Source organism: Spermophilus citellus (genome assembly GCF_964194105.1).
Source record: "Spermophilus citellus genome assembly, chromosome: 9".
In the NCBI taxonomy this organism is placed as follows: Eukaryota; Metazoa; Chordata; class Mammalia; order Rodentia; family Sciuridae; genus Spermophilus; species Spermophilus citellus.
The window spans coordinates 25,188,243-25,208,906 of NC_138191.1; the positions used below are offsets into that span (position 1 = coordinate 25,188,243).

Below are 20,664 nucleotides of genomic sequence, written 5' to 3' on the forward strand. Positions count from 1 at the left end.
ACTCCAAGGAGCCTTGTCTTATGAAACCCTTGCCTACACTAAATTAGGACAAATCTGTGTGACCAGTAGGCTCTGGCCCAAAGCAGCAGTGTGTAAGTTCCCAGGCCAGCTCATAACCCACACTAAAGCTTCCACTCATGTCTCTTAGGCCATTCACTGTGGGGGAAGCCAGCTACCTGGTTGTGAGGTCATTCAATAAGCCATGGGGAGAGACTCACATGGAACGGAATGGAGGCCTCCTTCCAACAACCAACACCAACTTGCCAGCCATGTGCACAAGCCACTTGGAAACAAGTCCCCTAGCCCCATTTAAGCCTTCAGAATATTGTAGCTCCAGGCCAACATCTGAGCTGAGGTCCTGAGAGACCTCAAGCCAGACCCACTCAGCCCAAACTGCTCCTGAATCCCTCCCTGACCCACAATCACTGTTATATTAAGTCGCTAGGTTTGGGGGTGACTTGTTATGCAGCATTTGATAACTAATACACATCAGTTTCTCCATATGTGAGATGGGAATGTTAACACCAACTTTATAACATTGTAAAGATTAAACAAGATGGTGTTTGCCTGGCACAGGGCAGGTATTCTGTAATAGTGAATGTTATTAATATTACCCACCCACTACCCCTCCTTCCCTGGAGACTCCAGAGGGGGATGTGCAGAGGCCAATCTATCCTCTGCACCTCCTCCCGGTTGCTTGAAGAGTTCAGGTCCAACCTCCCCTCTGTTATCCTCTGCTCATGAACAGACCCTGGTGTGGAGTGGATATATCTATGACATGATGAGGATCTCCCTCTAGAACTCTGGGGTGAGTCCATTCACATTTCTCAGGGTGTTCAGTGGTATATGTTTGCATTTCTTTTGAAGGGCCCCAAATCTGATAATTACATACTTATTAGCCCTGTAAAATAACAAATCTGGAATCTGCACTCTGGAACCAATGGATTTCCTGCTGAAATGAGTTCAAAGGGTGCCCTGGCCAGCATTCTCTGTAAGAGGCAAAATGTGGCTCCAAAAGGCTCACAGACTGCCTCACCCAACCAGAGTCACACAGTCTGTCCCCTCCACTCAACTCCTCACCTCAGGGCTCCCAGACAATGAGTGATTGTATTTTCTGTTCTCCTCCTTGTTGTTATTGTCTCAATGTCTGCCTGCTGGGTATAGGTCCTGGGTTCCCCCGCCCTTGGAGTAGGGGCACTTCCCAGGACCTGGGGCTTTCTCCTCCCTAACACCCACTACTGAACACACTGCTTGAGGCTGTATTCATCAGACACTAGGAACTGAACTGATGCTTCTAGAGCCATTCTTGCTACTCCTGGAGTATCTGTACATTCCTGTATACTGCCCCTATCTTTTCTCTCTTCCTTTTACCCCAATCCAAACTCTTCTTCCCCAGGATCAGCAATATTCAACAAATCCCATTTCCCCCAACTTAGCTTCCTCTCTCTCATTTGTGGGATGTTCACTCCAGGATGCCCTCTTTCCCTGGGTAACTCCCATTCAACTTTCTGGATTCAACCTTGGAGCACCCCCGTAACCAGCTGTCCCTATGGCTAGGATAGACATCCTTCTTGTGGCCTGCATGGCCCCCTGTGCCCTCTCACCTCAGCACAACTGTGCTCTATAGTGTAAATGCCTATTGCTTTGTGTCTCTCTCCTGCCAGTCTGGAAAAGCCCTGAGAGTAAGCCATCCTATCTCTGGCTCTGTCCTCCACGCAGTCCTGCTGTCTGGAACATGGCAGGTATTCAACAATGGCTCGATGAGCACATAAATTCAGCAAATTAATTAACCAAAGTGTTCAACTGCCCAGAAGTCTAAACCTGCCCTTTCTGTTTTACACCAAGAACAAGTTCATCAAAAACTCCTCCACAAAATGACTCCATGATCCATGCAGGCATTTGCCACAGAATCCATTTACCTTTACTCAAAGGCAGTAAGTCAGATAACAGGACAATCAGGCCCTCTGGACACTGCCACATCATAGACATAGTCCACCTCTCTGCTCCCCTCCTCCCATTCCATCCCAACCAAGTGAGGATTCAGGCTCAAGAAACATCTGTATAAACACTCACTCATTCAGTCTAGTAAACCACACTACAGAATCATTCCTCCTAGTTTCTTAGTGGAGAAACTGAGGCACAGGTAGGCTAAGTGGCTTTCCCATTGAAATATAGCAAACCAACGAAGAGGAAAATTAGCTCTCCAACCTCCCAGCAATTTCACCCCAAAGCACAGACTTCAGCCTGGATTGTTAGAATCCCAGGCAAGGATCCTAGGTATCCACAGCACAAACCTCTTTTAAAAATATCATGGATGAGGAGGAAATACCGGATCTGAAGGTTTATTTACCATTCCTTAGCTTGACCTTCCAGGAAGAATGTCACTAATGAGAAACAATCTACTTGGGCTCCCAAACCCAGAATTTTCATAGGGATCAATTTAGGATTTTGGTGTCTAAACAGAATAAGGGTAATGTTGACTGTCTTTCCTTTGGAGAAAAAGAAAAAAAAAAAGCAACTGAGTTTTTCCTGTCTAGAAGTTCTGCATATGTGAAGCAAATCTCAGACCTGAGCTTACATTTCTCCCAGTATTCCAGCCTCCCTGGATATCCACTGGGAGAAGAAGGAGGGCATTGTCCTTCATGTGGTGAACTCTGAGGGAAGTAGAAAATGAAAGGGAAAGAAGTAGCTGGAACTTATGATCCTTAATTAAAGAACTGACCTTATACTTGAGCCAGGGGCCAGGAATTCTACTCTCAAGACAGATTCCATCCTAATTAACCTCCAAGCGACAGTTTGCTTCAATGTAGATGAGACATTTGCATTTCAGAAAGTGTAAGCACCATGCAGGCAGGGATCACATCTGTCTTGCTCTCTGCTGTATTCTGGAACCAAATGCCTGTCACCAGCAGGTCCACCTATTAAGTGAAGGAATTACACATCAGTCAATAAGTATTATTTCCATCTAAAAAGTAGTGTTTCCCAGCAGATGAAAAAAAATAAGTTTTTCTTATTACTGGACCTAGAATTATCTGGATCATCTATCAGCTCATCTATTACCCTGTGGATAACAGCAGTGATAAATGCTGCAATTGAACTGGTTATAAATAGCATGAATGGTAAACTCACAAATTTTCTTAAAACTCTGCTCCACATCTGAGTTGGTTGCAAAACCACTCAGGGCAACTTGACTCAAACCAACTCTGTCTGCAGCTATTCGGGCCTCAACCTCCCTTTTGAGAAGTCCAGCCTTCCCATTGGGATAACAAGGGTGCACAATGAATGATTCTAACTTTGTTATGTTGGCTGCAGGAGGGCTTGAGAGAGTCATGTAGAGTGGGGGGACCATGGAGTTGAGTGTAAAAACTGGCTTTGGCTGGGTACAGTGGCGCTCACCTGTTATCCCAGTGGCTTAGGAGGCTGAGGCAAGAGGATCACGAGTTTAAAGCCAGCCTCAGCAAAAGTGAGATGCTAAGCAACTCAGTGCGACCCTGTCTCTAAATAAAATATGATATAAAGCTGGGAATGTGCCTCAGTGTTCGAGTGCCCCTAAGTTCAATTCCTGGCACTCCCTCCCCGCCCCCACCGCAAAAAAAAAAAAAAAAAAAAAAAAAAAACTGGCTTTGTCCACCCTGAATATATGGCTCTCCACTGTGACCTCAGGTTCTTTCTCTGCAAAACAAGGATAATATCTGTGCCTACTTTGTGGGGTTGTTGTGAAGGTTAAATAAGTCAACTGTATGCAGAGTACATGAAATAATTTCTGACACAGTATAAGTACTACGTTTAAGTACACGTACTTATAAAATAAGAATCTCTGCATACCCCATGATCTCCCAACCTGCCTAAGGAGGAAAGTTTAATAACTTGAAGGTTCTACTTTTGTGTTTTCTATGCACCTGTTCCATCAAATTCCCCCAGACCAGAGACAGATGAAGATACAAGTTTGCACCCATGTTAAAAAGGAGAGCTGGAGAGTCTCCATTTGCATGATCCTGGGAGAGCCCTCACAGGAGGAGCAACTCCACAAACTCACCAGACTTGAACATAATCTGGGCCATCCTGTCTCCTTATTTAAATTGGTCACACCTCCAAGTGGAAATTCCTTCTGTCCCAAGAGTGAGGGCATGCCGGGAAGAACTTCTAGGCTTGGAAAGGGGTGTGGGTCCCTGGGAAAGCAGAGCTGAATCTCTCTGCTCAGCTGCAGCCTCAGGACCATTCAGTCTGGAGTCAGGACTTTCCACCAATTCAGTGATGGAATCCAGATATCTGGCTCCCGTTTAAATCATCATTGTCATCATCTCTTAACACAGGACATCAAAACATGAGTGCTTCTCAAATACCTCATGTCCACACGTATGGCCCATTTTTATGATTAAAGAAAAGATTCAGAAAGATTATCATTTGAGGAAAAATATGCTATTTAATCCAGACTGACTTGTTTTGATGTATTGGTGACATCTTTCCATCTCATACTTGCATCCTCCTAATTAGCTGCTCGATAGCTTTATTGAATAGGTGTCGTGAATTACACATTCTCCTCCGAAAGTCAGTAACATCCAATTAACAATTATTGAAAAACCTTATTTATTATGAATGAAAGTTGGTTACCAAAGCTAGGGTCCACTGGACTCTGGAGAATGGATCTCCCTGGTAAGGCTAGAGGAAAAACTAACTTTGAGCTCAGCCTTCCTGTAGGCTGGGAAATACTAGCCCCAGGTGCTCCCATTTCTCTGCCCAGTCTGCAGTCTGTGATTAGGGGCCCTAATGGCCATAATGCCTCCAATGTGGTGTTTAAACCAATAAGGCTTCAGAGAAGTTATGGTATGTTTAATAATGGCTTAATGACTCCTTGTGAGATGCAAGGCTTCTGGTTCCTGTTTGGCCTTGATTTACAACCCAACTCTGGCTGAGGACAGCCAAGAAACCCCCTCTAAGCCTCCAACGGAAGAGGGAGGTGTTCACACCAGGCCTCTTGGATTCCTTTAAAAATTGAGAATTCAAATGAAATACAAATGATGTCTAACTCCCCACCCCTCTCTCGCTAGTCTCTGGGGCACTGAAAATATAAATGATTTAACCCAGACCTAGGGTTCCTCAATCCATGGGCAGTGATATAGGTCCTAAGGCCTTTTGGTATTTCTTCCCAAATCTTAGATAGGGTAGAGGTCATTTCTCTTTTCAGAAATGCTAAACTCTGTTGGAGCATGGTGGTATATACCTCAAGCCCAGTGACTCAGGAGGCTGAGGCAGGAGGATCACATGTTCAAGTTTCCTCCAGTTTCCTGGGCAACTTAGTGAGACCTTGTCTCAAAAAAATAAAATAAAATAAAATAAGAGTTGGGGTGTGGTTCAGTGGCAAAGTGCACCTCAGTGGGAGGGACCGTTAGAGAAGGAAAAATGCCAAGTTACTGCCCTAACCCAAGCTTCATTTTGACTGGAGATACCCAAATCTCAGGAAATGGTTTCTACCCTGACCCCTCCATGATGACAGGCCTAGATGTCAGAGCCCTGGGGTCTGAGCTGGTGATAGCCTTTCTCCAGTGAGTTCCCAGACACTCTGAAAGTCACTCACTCTGCCTATTGCTGAGGGGAACAGCAGTTCTTCAGTTCCTCCACCTGCTCCAAAAGCTGCCTCTGCCAGACCCTGTTCAATCCTGAGCTGCACCTGGGAGCCTCTCTGTCTTCTTCAGCCCTCTGCTCTGAAACTCACCAGGAATATATAGAAAGATTCTGGGACTTATTCTGTCCATTTCTACAGTCAGACGTGGACATGGAGACTGGTTCACAGCTGCACAGCTGATTAGTGACAGTATGCAGGCCCACGCTCCCCAGGCCCCACTAGCAATTTACAGCTCTTTCCACACAATGACCCCAATGACTCCTGTCCCTAAGAGGTCCCTAAGGGAAATGTGCTGCTCTGGGAGGGACCTTTATCCAGCTCCCAGTTTAAAAAGAGCGAGGTAAGGGGCAGCTCACCCCTGCACCAGGCTCTCTCTCCTCCCAAGCATGCAGGAGACTAGGCCTAAGGGAGTTTATTGGGATGGGGTCTGCCCCTACAGTCCCCCATCCCTTCGCGAACAAGAGCCCCGATAGGGGGGATATCAGGACCAAGGGTGCAGCTCTGAGCGAGGGACTCACCCAGAGAGGTAGACAGAAAGGATTCTGACCTCGAAAGGAAGCAGCCTTCTTTCTCCTCTCCTCCAACTGCTTGGGACACTGGGCTTGGGGTGAATCAGGGGGGTTCCCGGGCTCCGAGGGGTTAAACCGCGCGGTGCCGCACGTGACGTGGATAGTTCCAGCATTAAGTCAGAGGAGCGGCCCCCTCCTCTGTAGCCCCCCTCGCCCCCCGCGGCGCGCGCCGCTCCCGGGGGCTCCGCGCCCCCGAGCCCAGGTCCCTCCCCCTTGGCGGGAGCTCACAGGCCGCGCGGGTAGCGCGAGCCCCGGCGGCCTGTGAGCCCCGAACCGGCATGGACCCTGAGCGCTGCACGCCTTTCGGCGTGGGGCCCGCACCCGGCCCCTACGGGACCGCAGGAGACGATTCTCCAGGTCCCCAGGGGACTCCAGCCGTGGCGCCTCACCTGCAGCCCGCGCCGCCCTGCGGCCCGCGGCTGACCCGCTTTCCGGCCTGCGGGCCCCTGGAGCCCTACCTCCCAGAGCCAGCCAAGCCGCCCGCCAAGTACCTGCAGGACCTCGGACCCGGCCCGGCGCCCAACGGCGGCCACTTCTACGAGGGCCCAGCGGAAGGTAACGCGCGGCGCGGCGGGTAGCGCGCAGCCCGACCCTCTCTCCTTCCCTACCCTGGCCCGCCTGGGCCTCCCCGCTTCTCCTTCCCGCTTGCTCATTCCTCAACTTTTTGCCCCTTTCGCCTTTGGCCACGGCTCCCTCGGAAGCCAGATTGCCCTGGCCCGGGCTAGGCAAAGGCCAGTGCAGTGTGGGAGGCAAGGTCCCCGGTGGCCCCGGCGACGGGAATGGGAGGCAGAAGGTCAAAGAGAGTGGAGCGGCGACAGCCCGGGGCCGAGTCGGGCCCGATGGCAGGAAGGAAAGATTATATTTGGCCGGAGTTGTGCTGGAACTGCCACGGACCCAGAAGCGAGGGCTGGGCCGAGGGTCTGGGTTGGAACCACCCTGAGCCCCGACGCTGGCTTTTGTGTCTGGCTCCTGTTGAGGACGCAGAGGCTGGGCCTCGACCTGGAGTGGCCAAGCGGGTCTCAGCCGAGGATTTGTGGCCTGACCTTGCTGGCCTTTTCTCCCCCAGCCCAGCCTCAGCAGGAAGGGCGCTGTCTATGAATTCGGCGTTCGGTGGAGTGGCCATAGCTGGTCCCACAGTGCGGGCACCATCTCAAGACAAAATAATTAAGTCCTTATTTCTCAGACTAACCTGGCCTCCCCATCGTTTTGCATGGTGATGGTCTTCTTCTCACCTTGGCGTCCCCGCACAAGATCCTCACCGTTGGGCCGTCGGGAACAGCCCTGGGCGGGCCTAAACCCTGGGCTCCTCGGGCTCCTGGGCTAAGGCCCACTGGGCCGGAGCACCATCCAGGAACGTGTCTGAACTGGTCCGCCGCCCCGCCGCCGCCCACTACACCCGCTGACCTGCGGGACTCTGCGCTCACGCCCACCTCACTTTGCTGCCACATCCCGCAGCTGAGGCCCAGAGCTGGATCCTCAGAGATCCGCCCATCCCGCAACCGCCCTGCCGTGCTGGCGCTTCCAGGCCCTCTACCGAGTGGCTGGACAATTCGGGCCTTAGTCCAGCCTGGGCGGTAGGAGTGTGTAGGGGAGGGCGGGGAGGTGTGTGGGGGTCAGTGGAGGAAATGAGCGAGTCCGCGGAGCTTCGTGTCTGTGCACTTTGAAAGAGGTTCTACTGATAAAAACCACAGTTGGGACTTAATGAGAAGCAGTTGGTCTGGCTCCTCTGATCCCCGCCAGACGGCGGCGGCCGCGCAATGTCGAGAGCACCGCCAGGGACAGGTACCCGGCCTGGCTCAGCGCGCCCGCATCCAGCAGGAACCACTCTCTCGCCCGCGTCGCGCTGTTTGCGCTGCATCCTGCCGAGCCCGTCCGGGTGCCTGGACAGCCCCGGAGCTGAGCTCACTGCGGGGAACGCTAGGGCGGAATAAACGGCTGGGAGGAAGCCAGCAGTCTGGGATCATCCGACGGCAAGGATGCGTTGACAACGAACGAATTGCGGAGAAAGAAAGCCCCATAGTGTAAACAACTAGAAAGGAGGAGGAGGGGAGAACTGAACAAAACAACGGAAGAGGGCGGCGAGGAGAGAGAAACTGTCGACGGCGAACTGGGCAGAAGAACCGAAAGGAATAAATGAACGAACGAACGAACGAAAAAAGAAGCAAGCGGAAGATCGAACCAAGCGGGTACATGAGAAAGCGAAAAGACAGAGAGAGGGAGAACAGATAAAACGAAAGAAACCGAGACATCCAGAAAGCATAGAGCCTAACAAAATGGGAACAAGTGGGATAAGAAAACTAACAATTCAAGAGGAGCGGAGGACAGGCCAAACGAAAAGAAGGCGCGGTGGTGAGAGAGGAACCTGGGAGGAGACCCTAGCCGCTGCTCACCTCTCCAGGAGGCTTGCTTGGTCAAGCTCTCTGGCGACGCTGCAGCAGAGAGGACCTTGGCGGGTTGCTGGGAACGGATAGCCAAAGGGACTCAGGCCACGCAGCCTACTTGGTGCGAACTGACGGTCGAAGGGGGATACTGCCTTTTTTCCCTGCTTTTAAAATACTGGGCTCGGAGCGTTTCCAGTTCAGACCAGTGAGCGCAGCAGCTGTGCCCCATCTGCGGTCGGTGTGATCTTTGCCGAGGCCACACATTTGCGCTCTTGGGAGCCTTGCGTACGGAGCAGAGCCCTCGCCTTGCACCCTCGCCCTGAGGGTCTCAGGCTGCCCTTTTCAGAGAACTCCCAGCTCTGCTCTGGACCCTGGCTGTGTCCTAGCGGTATCACCCTAGCGCCTTCCGCTCCTGGATGTTCTGAGGACTGGGAAAGTGATCAGAAGTTTCTTCTTGTTCCTCGCTAATCTGTCCCCAGGCATGGTTTTCTGACCTCGGAACTCGCCCTCAGGCAAAGACTCCTGCTGGACTTTTGCCCCCAAAACCCACCCCACCTAGGCTGAGTCCCTGAGGCCGGTCTTGGACGTGAAGGAACGTCCCCAATCCTTGGTCCCAGGCTGAGGCTTCTAAGCCAAGGCAGAGGACCTCTCCCAGGGGAGAGTACCAAAGCCCCTTCAGGGGTCCTGCGTTTATGTCCACTCCAGTATCCGCCAGAGTTATGGGTACCCAGGTCTCAGAAAACTTCGGAATTGCTTAGACCCCAGCAGGGCAACAGGAAACAGCGCACTGCAGAGCAAAGGTTCAACAAGAGGTGTTTGGTCCTGCCGCTGCTGCCCTGCTGCCGCTGCCCTGCTGCCGCGGGTGTCATCCAACCAGACTGGGGCTATCAGTAGGCAGCCTAGAGAGGTGCAGTTTCTGTGCAGCCCGGGGGCTTGAAGGAAGCACCTAGTGGGCTGTGGTGTGTGGCAGGTGTGAGGTCCAGGTCCAGGGTCAGGGACAGAGAACTTTGGTTGGTATGTTCCCCAGTTCATCCTGGCTCCTGACTTTCACTCTGGACAAATTGTGTGTGTGGTTCTGAGGTTGTGGAGGCAGAGGACACTGTGGGTATTGAGCCTCAGGCTCCCAGTGTCCATCCAATATGAGTACTCTCTCTTTGCCATCCACTGTCTGGACCAGGTGCAGTGTCTCCTACACACACCTCAGATATGTCCCCTTAACAGAGCAGCCTTCCCTGAAAAGTTTAGACTCAAATTGCTGGCTTTCATTCCTGGGTGGCCTTTTCATGACTGCTGCCTTCCATTTTTTTCTGTTTCTCTCTCTCTCTCTCTTTCTTTCTTTCTGTACTGGGGATTGAATCCAGGGTGCTCTAATACTTAACTACATCCCCAGCCTTATTTATTAATAGAGACAAGGTCTCCCTCAGTCACCCAGACTGACCTCAGACTTGCAATTCTCCTTCCTAGGCCTCCCCAATAGCTGGAATTACAGGCATGTGCCTGGCCATTTATCCTATTTTAATGTGTTCTCTCCTGGACCTTGCTCCTCAGGAGGCTGCTCAGTGTTCTCTGAGAAGCTACCCTGTGTCCCAAAGAAGGGAGATACTTGCTCTCCCTGGAATCCTCTCAGCAGATCAAGGAGGTGAGAAGAGAGTAGTTCGTTGGTCCTTGGAGAGGGCTGTAGACTGGGCAGGAATGGGAGGTGTGTGAGAGGCCAGCTGGCTTGGGCTCTTTCTTGGAGTAGCTGTTCTAAAAAAATCCTCCTGCACTTTCATCCCTTGACCCTAACAGCTGGGTGGCTCAAAATCAGGAAAGCAAGTCCCAGGACCCCAGATCTGATCATTTTCTCTGGGCAGGTCCTATTAGATAGACAACCAAGGGTGCAAGAGACAGATGAGCAAACCCCAGGACTTTGCGGCGCTCTCCACAGTGTTACCAGTCCTCTTGGAACTCCTACTCTGACCTACTGTCACTCCTTTCCTGCCTAGAGTCAAACATAGCCTCCTTGAGAACCCAAGAAGCCAAGACTTTTCCCTTTCAGGTCATTTTGAGGAACTGCCATATGAGGGGTGTCCCCTTTCTTAGTCTCCCTGCTTTCCCTGACCATTTTCAATTATTAGATTCAACTTCTGTGAGTTCTCCTTCCTAAACTTCTACCAAATGAAACCACCCCTAGAGCCAAACTATGTTTTCCAAGAGTGGAACATTTCTTCCCCTGGGTTACACCTGGGTTGTGAAGGAGTACTGGTGTCTGAGCTATCGCTGCAGTCTGGGCATAACCAGAGGCCAAGCACTGTCTGACTGTCCCAGGCCTCCAGGACATACATGGGGAGCTTATTACAGAGCCTGGGTGGTCATGAGAATTCACTGATGACCTTCCGGAACTTGTGCTCCACCTTGTAGATAGGGGACTCCTTTGACCCAGATCCTGAGAAGCCTGTCTCTCTGGTTATATCCCCCCATAACTGCAGCCGTGACCCCATCACCAATCCTCAGGAAGAAACTTACATTTTGGTGCCAGCTAACTGGGCCTCCTGAGAGCCAGGCCCCCACTGGAGATGGGCCTGGGCCAGGGAAGGGTTGGTATGAGTCAGTGGAGCGTCTTTGTGGCGTCGTGGTTGTCATCCCAGTGGACTGTCGAGGAGGGATTTCATGGGGACACTGCTGGGGGTCCTTGCCAGAGGGAGAGGACGGGGGCGATCAGGGTGACCTATTTTTCACCATGCCCTGTTGGTCAGTCATGGTGGGGCTCTGACAAGTTTCCTGAGTGAGGGTTAGCACGTCAGAGTGGGGCTGCTGGGAACTGTGCCCAGTCTGCAATCGAGCCCTCCCTGTTTGTTAATCACAGGCAAATAGGGAGCAGTCAGAAACTCCTGAGGAGGGAGGAGTAGACATGACGAGAGAGACAGAGAAAGGGGCCTGTGCCCCATTTCAACACTGGTCCCCCATCTCCCCTTCTCCAAGTATAGCCTATCTGGCCTCCATCTCCCCATTGTTGGAGCTTAAGTCCTTGTCCAGACAACTTTAGGGGAAAGAGGCGACTTCCCTGGAAGCTTCTTTGTCCCATCTTGTCCTTCACATAGCAGAGCTGGGGGATTTGATGTTGACCTGAGATTTGGGGTTCAGAGAATGAGACCCAGACAGCCCAATTAAAGGTGGTCTGAGCATCTCCACGCACTGCCATCTGATCCTGGAAGCTGACACGTGAGCATAAGGGTGTGGGAACCAAGACCTGCAGAGTCAGGAACAAGGGAGACCTTCCTGGCAGGGATGGGAGATGTCAACCACCCTGTCCTCTCTCCCACCTCCATTCTTGGCCCTGCCAGGGTGGCGGTCCCCACTATGGCGCCAATCCTGGCACCTCCACACCCTGTGGGATGCACCACCACAGAGCACTTCCCCGAAATGAACCCCCCTCTGGCCCCAGCAGATCCGCCCAGACCACAGAGCACATGGTTCCCTAGGGTTCCCTCCCCAGCTGGAGGCTCAGCAGGCAGGCCTCTGAATGCCAGGCTCCCATGGAGGGTGGCTGCTGGGAGGAAGGGCAGGGAAGGGAAAGGCAGGGGGAGGCGGAGACTGGAGCGTCAGTGTTCTTCCCCTCCCTCCATTCCACCCACAAAACCCCCGGTTCTGTTTCCATCCTCCTTTCTGTGTTTCCATTGCAGCAGAGGAGACAGCTTCCAAAGCCGCCAGCTTCCCCCAGCTGCCTTTGGACTGCCAAGGGGGCCCCAGAGACGGGCCCGCTAACTTGCAAGGCTCCCCAGGCCCCTGCCTGGCCAGTCTTCGTGTCCCTCTTTCCCCGGGACTCCCTGACTCCATGGAGTTAGCCAAGAACAAGAGCAAGAAGCGCCGTAACCGCACAACCTTCAGCACATTCCAGCTGGAGGAGTTGGAGAAGGTCTTCCAGAAAACCCACTACCCTGATGTGTACGCTCGGGAGCAGCTGGCTCTGCGCACAGACCTGACCGAGGCTCGGGTTCAGGTGAGGGCACCATGGACATTGGGTTCCCTGGCTGCCTTGGCCACTTGGACCATGGGCCAGACAGTGGAAGGGCTGGGAGAGGCAGCAATAGCACCTCACAGAACTGCCCCACCCAGGCCAGCCTGAGTCTGGCCTACTGGGTCTCACCCTCCATGCCCAGCTTCCCTACAGTCACAGGTTCTTCCAGCCCAAGTCAAGGTTTACATGTGGGTAAAGGGATAATGGCCTTTTGGAGCTGAAAAAGCTGTATGGGAATCCTAACTCTACCATTTACTAGCTGCTCAGGTGATTTGGCGGCATGTGATTGAATCTCACTCTCAGTATCCTACTTCAGGAAAAGGGAATGTTAGCAGCAACTTAACCTTGAGGATCACAGATGGAGCAGCATTTTAGAAGCAATGAAGTGCCGAACACATATCAGGATTCCCAAGGTGGCTGCCCAGAACAGGAATATCCCTGATAGGGGTGTCAGGGTCATTATGAGCCAGTCACCTTTAGCCTCAGCCAGCTCCCAGACCCTTCCTAGGAGACCCTAGCTGGGAATCCTTCCATACCCCAACAAACTCTCCCCATAGACACCAGGTCCAGGGCTTCCAGAATGGGGCTGTGGTCTGCTTCCCTTAACGGGGAGCCCAGCCTGTGGAGAGGATGGGTAGATGCTGAGAAAGAGGGAAGAGAAGGTACAGCACAAGTCTGGCCCAGAAGGAAGTTGTTGTTTGAACCCACTTACTCATAGCAGTCTCCCCCATGCCAAGCAGGAGGTGGGGTGGGGTTCTAGGGAAAGTTGAGGTGACTGCTCCAGTGGAAGAGTCTGCCTCCCTCACCAGGAGGCACTTGGCAGGGACAAAGCTCATGCTTAGCATGCCTTGCAGAGGCCCTTCCAGAGATTCTTTAAAGATGCTTGTCTGGGGGCCAGCTTCGGATATATGGGGTGTGGTAGACTAGTCTATAGAGGCCAACTGCCATTAAGCAGAGAAGACCTCAAAGCTGGATCCAACACAGGAAAACAGGGGCTTGGGCTGTTTCTCCTTCTCTGCTGGGTTCTTCTGCTTCCTTGTTCCTCCCAGATGATACCTAACACAGACTTTCAGGACCATCTCCTCAGGCTCTCCAGGGCATGGAGTCATCAAGAAAAGTGTCCCCGCATTCAAAACCAATTCAGATTACACAAGCTATGGAAATCCAGAACAGGGATCTCTGGAGCATGTAAGCAGGCCTTTGGGGTGGGCTCTGAATAGCTGTGGAGGTGCTTGGAGGAATGACACATACTGCACTCACTCCCTTATAGGCCTTTCAACCCTGGAAGGGTGCAGGGAGAGCCATAAAGCTCCCAAACCCAGTCCAGAAGCTTCCCCAACAATCAAAGCTCTCCAGTAGAGATGTTTCTCTGAGAGAAGCATGACACTCACCCATAAATCCCATCCCATGGGGAGGAATAATAATAAGACCACATCTGGACAATGCATAGGGCAGGTCCAGAGTACTGGTGGAGGTCCACAGTGGAGATTTCAGGAGAAAATGGGTGGTGAAAGGGAAGTAATTCCCAGTAAAGTTAACAGATTGGTTGGCTCCAGCCTTCTTTATTCCCCTTCAGAGGAGGGAGAGTAGACAAAGGAAATCCAGGCAGATGGGCAGGCAACTGGCCTTTTCTGACCTGGGCCAGGCCTGTTCTGGGAATCTCTGCAACCTGGGAGTGAGGGGATTAGAGCTATGGACAGTCTCGTAACTATCAGGGCTCTGCCTGCCTTCATGAGGAAGAATGACCATGGAGAGGAGGGTGGGGAGTGTGAGGATTGGGGAATTTCTCATCCCAGCCCAGATAGTTGGGTTACTTAAAATGCACACACGCATATGCATGCATGCATGCATGCACGCGCGCGCGCGCACACACACACACACACACACACACAGAGTTATTTGTTTGGTTTTGTTTTGATATTATCAACATCTAACCCAAGCTTTGACACATAAATATCTGTTAAATTACAGAAGTAAAAAAATACATACAATAATACATGCAACAGTTTAGGGACTCAACAACAAATTCATCTCAAACATAGATGTGCACAACACAGATATGCCACCCCTACTGAGAGCTCACAAATGAATGGGAGAGAGATTCCCAAGATTATGGTCACAGAATGTGGAGAGCATGATGAGAAAGGGCAGATAGAGGTGCCTAGCCTGAATATGTGCTGGGGAGGCAGGTAACCCAGGTAGGCAAAACCTTAGCCAAATTGGCAAGGAGCAAGATCTCTGAGTGTCTTGAAGGAGGGCTATGACCAATAAGGAGACAAGTAAGAAGAACTCAGTGCTCTTGCCTGGCAGGACTAGAGGCTGTGGAGTGGGCAGGGGCCAGTCCTAAAGGGTCTTGTTAAAGAGCTAGGTTCTGAGCCAAACTCTCTAGCAAGCCACTGAGAGTTTAAACAAGACCATGACCTGAACAAGAATGTCTTTATGATTCCTTGGATGCTGCCAGGTGGGTAGATGGAAAAGGAAAACAGGCAGGGAGACTAGAACTCTGAAACCCTTGCACTGGAACACTAGGAAGTGCCCTGGGACTCTGAGGTCCACAAACCCCCCATGTGCCCTGACCAGACACAGCCCGGCTGGAGAACTAAAGAGTAATTCAGCATGGGGAATGTTAGCTGAGGGCCTATGGGGCCAGTAAACCTCTCTAGGCTTGGCCCTGGCCCTGAAGACAGTGTGGACTCACAAGCCCCCACAGTTCCACAGTTCCAGATCCTCCAGCCTGGAGCCAGCTCCCACTCTACAGGACACAACCATCAGCTCTCTCCCCAGCAGGCTCCTAAGGGTTGCTATAGCACTCCCTCAATCCTCCCCAACCTATCCCCAGGTCTGGTTCCAGAATCGCAGAGCCAAGTGGCGGAAGCGCGAGCGTTATGGGAAGATGCAGGAGGGGCGGAACCCCTTCACAGCTGCCTATGATATCTCTGTGCTGCCCCGCACTGACAGTCACCCCCAGGTGAGATCCTAGCCCCCCTCAAGTCAGGGCCTGGTTGGGTCACCAGAGAGAACATGAGCTCTGGCCCACAGAGACCTGGAATAGCATCAGGGCCCTGTGTGACTTGAGCAAACCCCTTAACTTCCTCTGCAAATCAGCTCTTGCCCCCTGAGTGACACCTGAAGAGCACAAGGAATCATAGAAGGAAGCTTTGTTTTGAGAAGCAGTGGTGGGCCTCTGGATGCCAGTGGGGGTGGTGGTTAGAGGTGGCAGCTCTAGGCCAAATGGATGATTCTTATGAAGATTCTGGGGCCTCAGGACAATGGGAGAATGACTAGGGAAGGCAGGCAGCTCCCCAGGGCTGCTGGCTCATGGCCTTCCTTTTCCCTTTCTTTTCAGCTGCAGAGCTCCCTGTGGCCCAGTCCAGGGCCCGGGAGCCCAGGAGGCCCTTGCCTTGTCTCTCCGGAGGGCATTCCCTCCCCATGCATGTCCCCATACTCCCACTCCCATGGGAATGTGGCTGGCTTCATGGGGATGCCAGCCTCCCCTGCAGCCCACCCTGGCATCTACTCCATCCACAGCTTTCCACCTGCCCTGGGGGGCCACAGCTTTGAGCCCTCTCCGGATGGCAACTACAAGTCTCCAAGTCTCGTCTCACTCAGGGTGAAGCCCAAGGAGCCGCCCAGCCTGCTGAACTGGACCACGTGATGGGTGGCATTGACATGTAACTGAGCTGCCCACCCCCATTTATGTTCTGAGCTGCTCTGGGCCCACCCTGCCTGGACACCAGAGAGCACACACGTCTGCCTCCAGGGGCCTCGGAGAGCAGCAGGGACCCTCAGCCCTGGCAGGAAACATGCAATAGGGTCTTTCCTTTAGGACTGTTTAGGAGAAAGGGGTTTCTAAGCAGACAGGATCCTTCCTGTTACAAAAGTCCTTTCATTCAAACTGGACTGGAGGGAGGGACATTGCCCTGCCTACTCCAGACTGCCCAAGTCCAGCTGTTGCCTTTCCAGCTAAAAAGGCCCAACTCTTCATTCAGGGAGCCCAGGAAAAGGGAAGAATACAAATTGAACTGGGAGGAACTCTTTGTTACACAGGGGAAACCAAAGAGTTTGGTTTATGACAAAGGGGAAACCAGAGTCGAGGGTTGGCCTCATTTCTCCCACCACCGAGGGGCATGCACCCAGTGTCTGGCTTGGAGGACAGCATGAATGGTGTGGTCTCCTGTGCTCCAGCCATCCCTTACTCCTGCCCTGTGCCCGATCTCCCAACATGCTATGCAGTCATCTCCTCCAAAGGGCAGAAATTCCTCCAGAAACCACCAAATATTTGGATTCACTTCCATGGGACCAGACGAGGCTAGGCCATGGAAGCCGTGTTAGATGTAGATCAGATTCAAACATTTCTATAGTCTCGGAGCCCCTGGGATTCTAACCCTCATTTTTGTAAAGGTACTTTTGTAAACAAAACAAGTGTTGCCTGGCATTGTGATAAAAATGGTGGTGTTTTTATATGAGGGGACTGTGTATCCCCAGGGCTTGGCACTCACTTGCTCTTGGACTGGTTCATGTCTAGGATCCTGATGGGCCACCAAGGATTCCGGAGCTCAGGGGAATGTGGGCCTGCTGCAGAGCCCTCAGAAATGATGAATGGCATGCTAGGCCCTGTTACCCGCACAGGGTCTCTTGGGGCTTCAGTGGGTGCTGGGAGGCAGGAAATTTGGGCATTGGAAAGAAGCAAAAAGCTTGAGTTTGTGCTGGAACTGACAGTGGAAGGGAGAATGAAAGAACAGGGTGCCCACCAAAGGCTCTGAGCTCCTGGGGTCTGGGACCCCAGAGTGCTGGGGGTGGGGCAACTGCCTCTCACAGATGCCCCAGAAGCACGCCTGAGCTGTGGGGCGGAGACAAAAGCCAGAACTCTTTCTTGTGGTTTCAGAGTATTACCCATTCTATCCTTCATCCCCACTTTCTGCCTTATCTCTGAAGCCTGAAAGGCAGGAAAAAAGCAAGCTTGGCCCTCCTACCCTCCCAGTAAACACAACCACATTGCTCAGAAGAATTCCACCTCAGACACAGCCCAGCGACCCCCACCCCACGCCTCATCTTTCAGGCACAGAGAAACCCAAGCACGCAGACACATGAGTGCTGTGCCTATTCCCAAACAGGGAGCAAGTCTCCCCATGAGATCGGATTTCCCAGCCAAGAAAGTCACTGTGATGAAGCCACACATCCCCAGAGGAGCCAGAGCCAACGTCTTCCCTCTTCTCCCTAGCTACTGGTGACTTCTTTTCTCTGTCCAGATACCAACAGTAGGAGGGGCTGATCAGAAAGGGTGGAGTCAGGACAGGAGGGAGAGGTCCCCCAGCTACCTCCATGAGCCTCCTAGACCTTCACCCACTGGTCAGTAGTAGAACTGAGGCTTGAGCCTCCACCTCTGACTCCAGGGCCCACACCACTGCACTAGAAGTTTCTTCATCCACAGAGTGGTCAGCAAAGGTTTGGAGCTTTTGCTCCACAAAAACGAGAACTGTAAAGAAGTTGGTTTGTTCTAAAACAATTGTTGAGGTTCTACTCTGTGCTTGTAACTATGTGCCAGAGACAAGGATTGAGAAAAACATGTTTCCTTCTTTCTCAACTTAGAAAGATGGAGGGAGGGAGAAAGAAGGAATCTGTGAAACTTAAGCAAAGGAAGCTGAAGTGGAAACAAGACAGGAGAAGGAAAGTCAAGCCTGAGATACAGGCAGCAAGATTGGTATAGAGGCAGGGAGAGGCCAGAGGCAAAGGCCGGAGAGGGCCCATGTTGGGGGGAGACCTGCTGGGGAAGGGCACAGGGAGGCCATAGACCAGCTACTGGCTCCCATCCAGGGGCATCTGCCCACAGCTCATATTTTTCTGTCCAGTGACAGCTAAATGAAGAGAAAGCTAACTTTACAACCGCCCACTTCACACATAATGAATATGAATGGGTATCCCGGAGCCTGTTCCATGGGATTATCTGTGAGCTGACCGGTCCTCCCACTGACTGGGCCATCTCAGCCGCCTGTCCCCTGGCTGGGTCAGGGGCAGCCCTTCCACCTGCTTCCCATTAGCTGTGCCCCCCTCCTCCCCCACACCCCTCAGACACAGCCCCAGGTCCTCCAGATGCCCCTGCCCCCAGTCTCACTCTGCAGGTGACCTGAGACCTTAGTGTAGGCCCTGCATTTTCCCAAGGCCAGGCTGGGGCTCCACTCACTCCTAGGACAAGGAAGGAGAAGTGACCCCACCAGGAATCCCAATGTTAGAAGAGCTGCCGGGCTCAACCTCCCTTTGCTGAAGCTCTTCTCGGCCCCAGTGAGGCCCACCTCAAGATTCAGACTTTCAATCTTGGTCCTGCACGGACCAAGTCAGGACTAGAGGATTCTAGCCATGGAGCTCATCAGTCCAGGCTTCCTGCTTCAATAGGGCACTGGGAAATTCAAGAGGCATTCAATCCTCCCCCCACTTCCCCCAGCCCCTTCCACATCAACCTGAATTACAACCCCAAAGTGCAAACTCTCTATAGCCACAGATAGGAACAAAGCCCCAGAATGGCCAGAAGTGGGCAGACATTTCCCTGCCCCAGCAAAGGGAGCACACACCTTACCCCTGCCCCAGCCTCCTCCTCTGGGCATCTGTGCCCAGAGCCCTTGATCCTGAGGCCTAAGGCCAGACCCACTCCCTTTCCATTCAGACTGAAGGCCCAGTCTCTCCTCAAGTGGGAGGATACTGGCTACGAACATAGGGACCTTCAGATGTCTACCTGTCCCATAAGAGAAGGAAGAGTCTGCAGTGTCCTATTCACCTGAACATCCAGGGTACCTAGGCACAAAGCCTTGTCCAGAGCAGGACTTCAAGGTATGACAGTAGGGTTGCCAGCTGTGGCTGGCTCTTCTTCCATTCAGAGCAGCGAACTAGGATAGAGTGTAGGCCTAAGATATGGTTCTGCTCTTCAACATTTGGTTCTGGTCCTGGAAGGGGATTTATCTTCTAAGGAACATAGGAAATGGATGCAAATTCATAGGTTAGTCGAGCAAGGGCCATTAGCCATGCTAACAACTGCTACCAATTATTGTTGTCCCTTGCCAGCCAGGTATGTGGTTCCATTACCCATTCTTATTCAGCCCTCACCTCGGGGCTATTATGAAACCGAGTTTCACAGTTGAGCTAACTGAAGCGTAGAGCTTGATTAGCTTCAAGCCTCTCAGCAAGTAAATGTCAGAGGCTGGATTGAAAGTCAGGGCTATCTCAGTCCCAAAGGGAGCAAACCTCTTATTTTATAGCAACTGCCTGAGGCTGACTGCAACAAGTGCCAAATGAATACAGCAGCCACTGCAACTGAATGGCCAGTTCATTAGATGACAGACAGGAAGTCAGCCTTGAAGGAGATAAGCCCAGTAGGTATGGCAGGGGGGGCTGACACAGAAGACCTTGGGAATGAGAGAAAGAAGTTAGGGTTCAGAAGGTAAAGAGGGGGGAAAAAAAGGTAGCAGCAACCCCCAAGTTACCTTGAGGGCATCACAGTAAACTAGAAGGTAGACTAAGTCCAAGGCTGGGTGACCTAGTTAGGACCTAAAGCCAGGGACATCTGCCATGACTCTTCTGTGCCAGGGACCAGGATAGAGCAAATACTAAGTACCGACTGATGTGAACAAATGGGCACACTGGTGGAATATGCTGGGGATGATTAGCATAAAGTGGAACACATATATTGCAAGGGCCTGGGTGTAAGTTCTATCTCTAGCCCTTATAAGATCTTGGGCAAGTTCTTTACCCTCTCTGGGCCACGGTCCTCTCATATGCAAAACAGGGATTGCAATGGTATTTCCCTTTCAGGCTTATTGTGAGAAATGGATATTCTACATAAAGTGTTTATAATAGTAGCTGGCATAGTAAATACTCAGCATTTGCTGAAAACTAAAGTAGAAAAATGTACGATATTGTGTCTGGCACTTGTTTAGCTTCCAGTAAGTGGTACTCTTATGATTAATGAGGGACAGTTCCCATCTTCAAAGGTATATAAGCCTCAAGTAATGTGACCCTGTGTGGATAAAGGAGCTCTGGACCCCAACTGTCTTAGCAATAAACAATATTCTATGTTAAGCATTTATCAAGGGCTTTGTGTACCCC

The 20,664-nt window shown here is 51.9% G+C and overlaps 1 protein-coding gene across 1 annotated transcript; it reads left to right on the plus strand.

Annotated features, from left to right (window-relative positions):
• Positions 1-6,470: 6,470 nt before the first annotated feature.
• On the plus strand, positions 6,471-19,619 carry ALX3 (ALX homeobox 3; the record flags this gene model as incomplete). Its single annotated transcript, XM_081308520.1, has 4 exons — positions 6,471-6,747; positions 12,236-12,552; positions 15,410-15,538; positions 15,917-19,619. The coding sequence occupies 4 exons, from the start codon at positions 6,471-6,473 to the stop codon at positions 16,223-16,225; spliced, it is 1,032 nt and encodes a 343-aa protein (XP_081164646.1). The 3' UTR covers positions 16,226-19,619.
• Between the last annotated feature and the right edge of the window lie 1,045 nt (positions 19,620-20,664).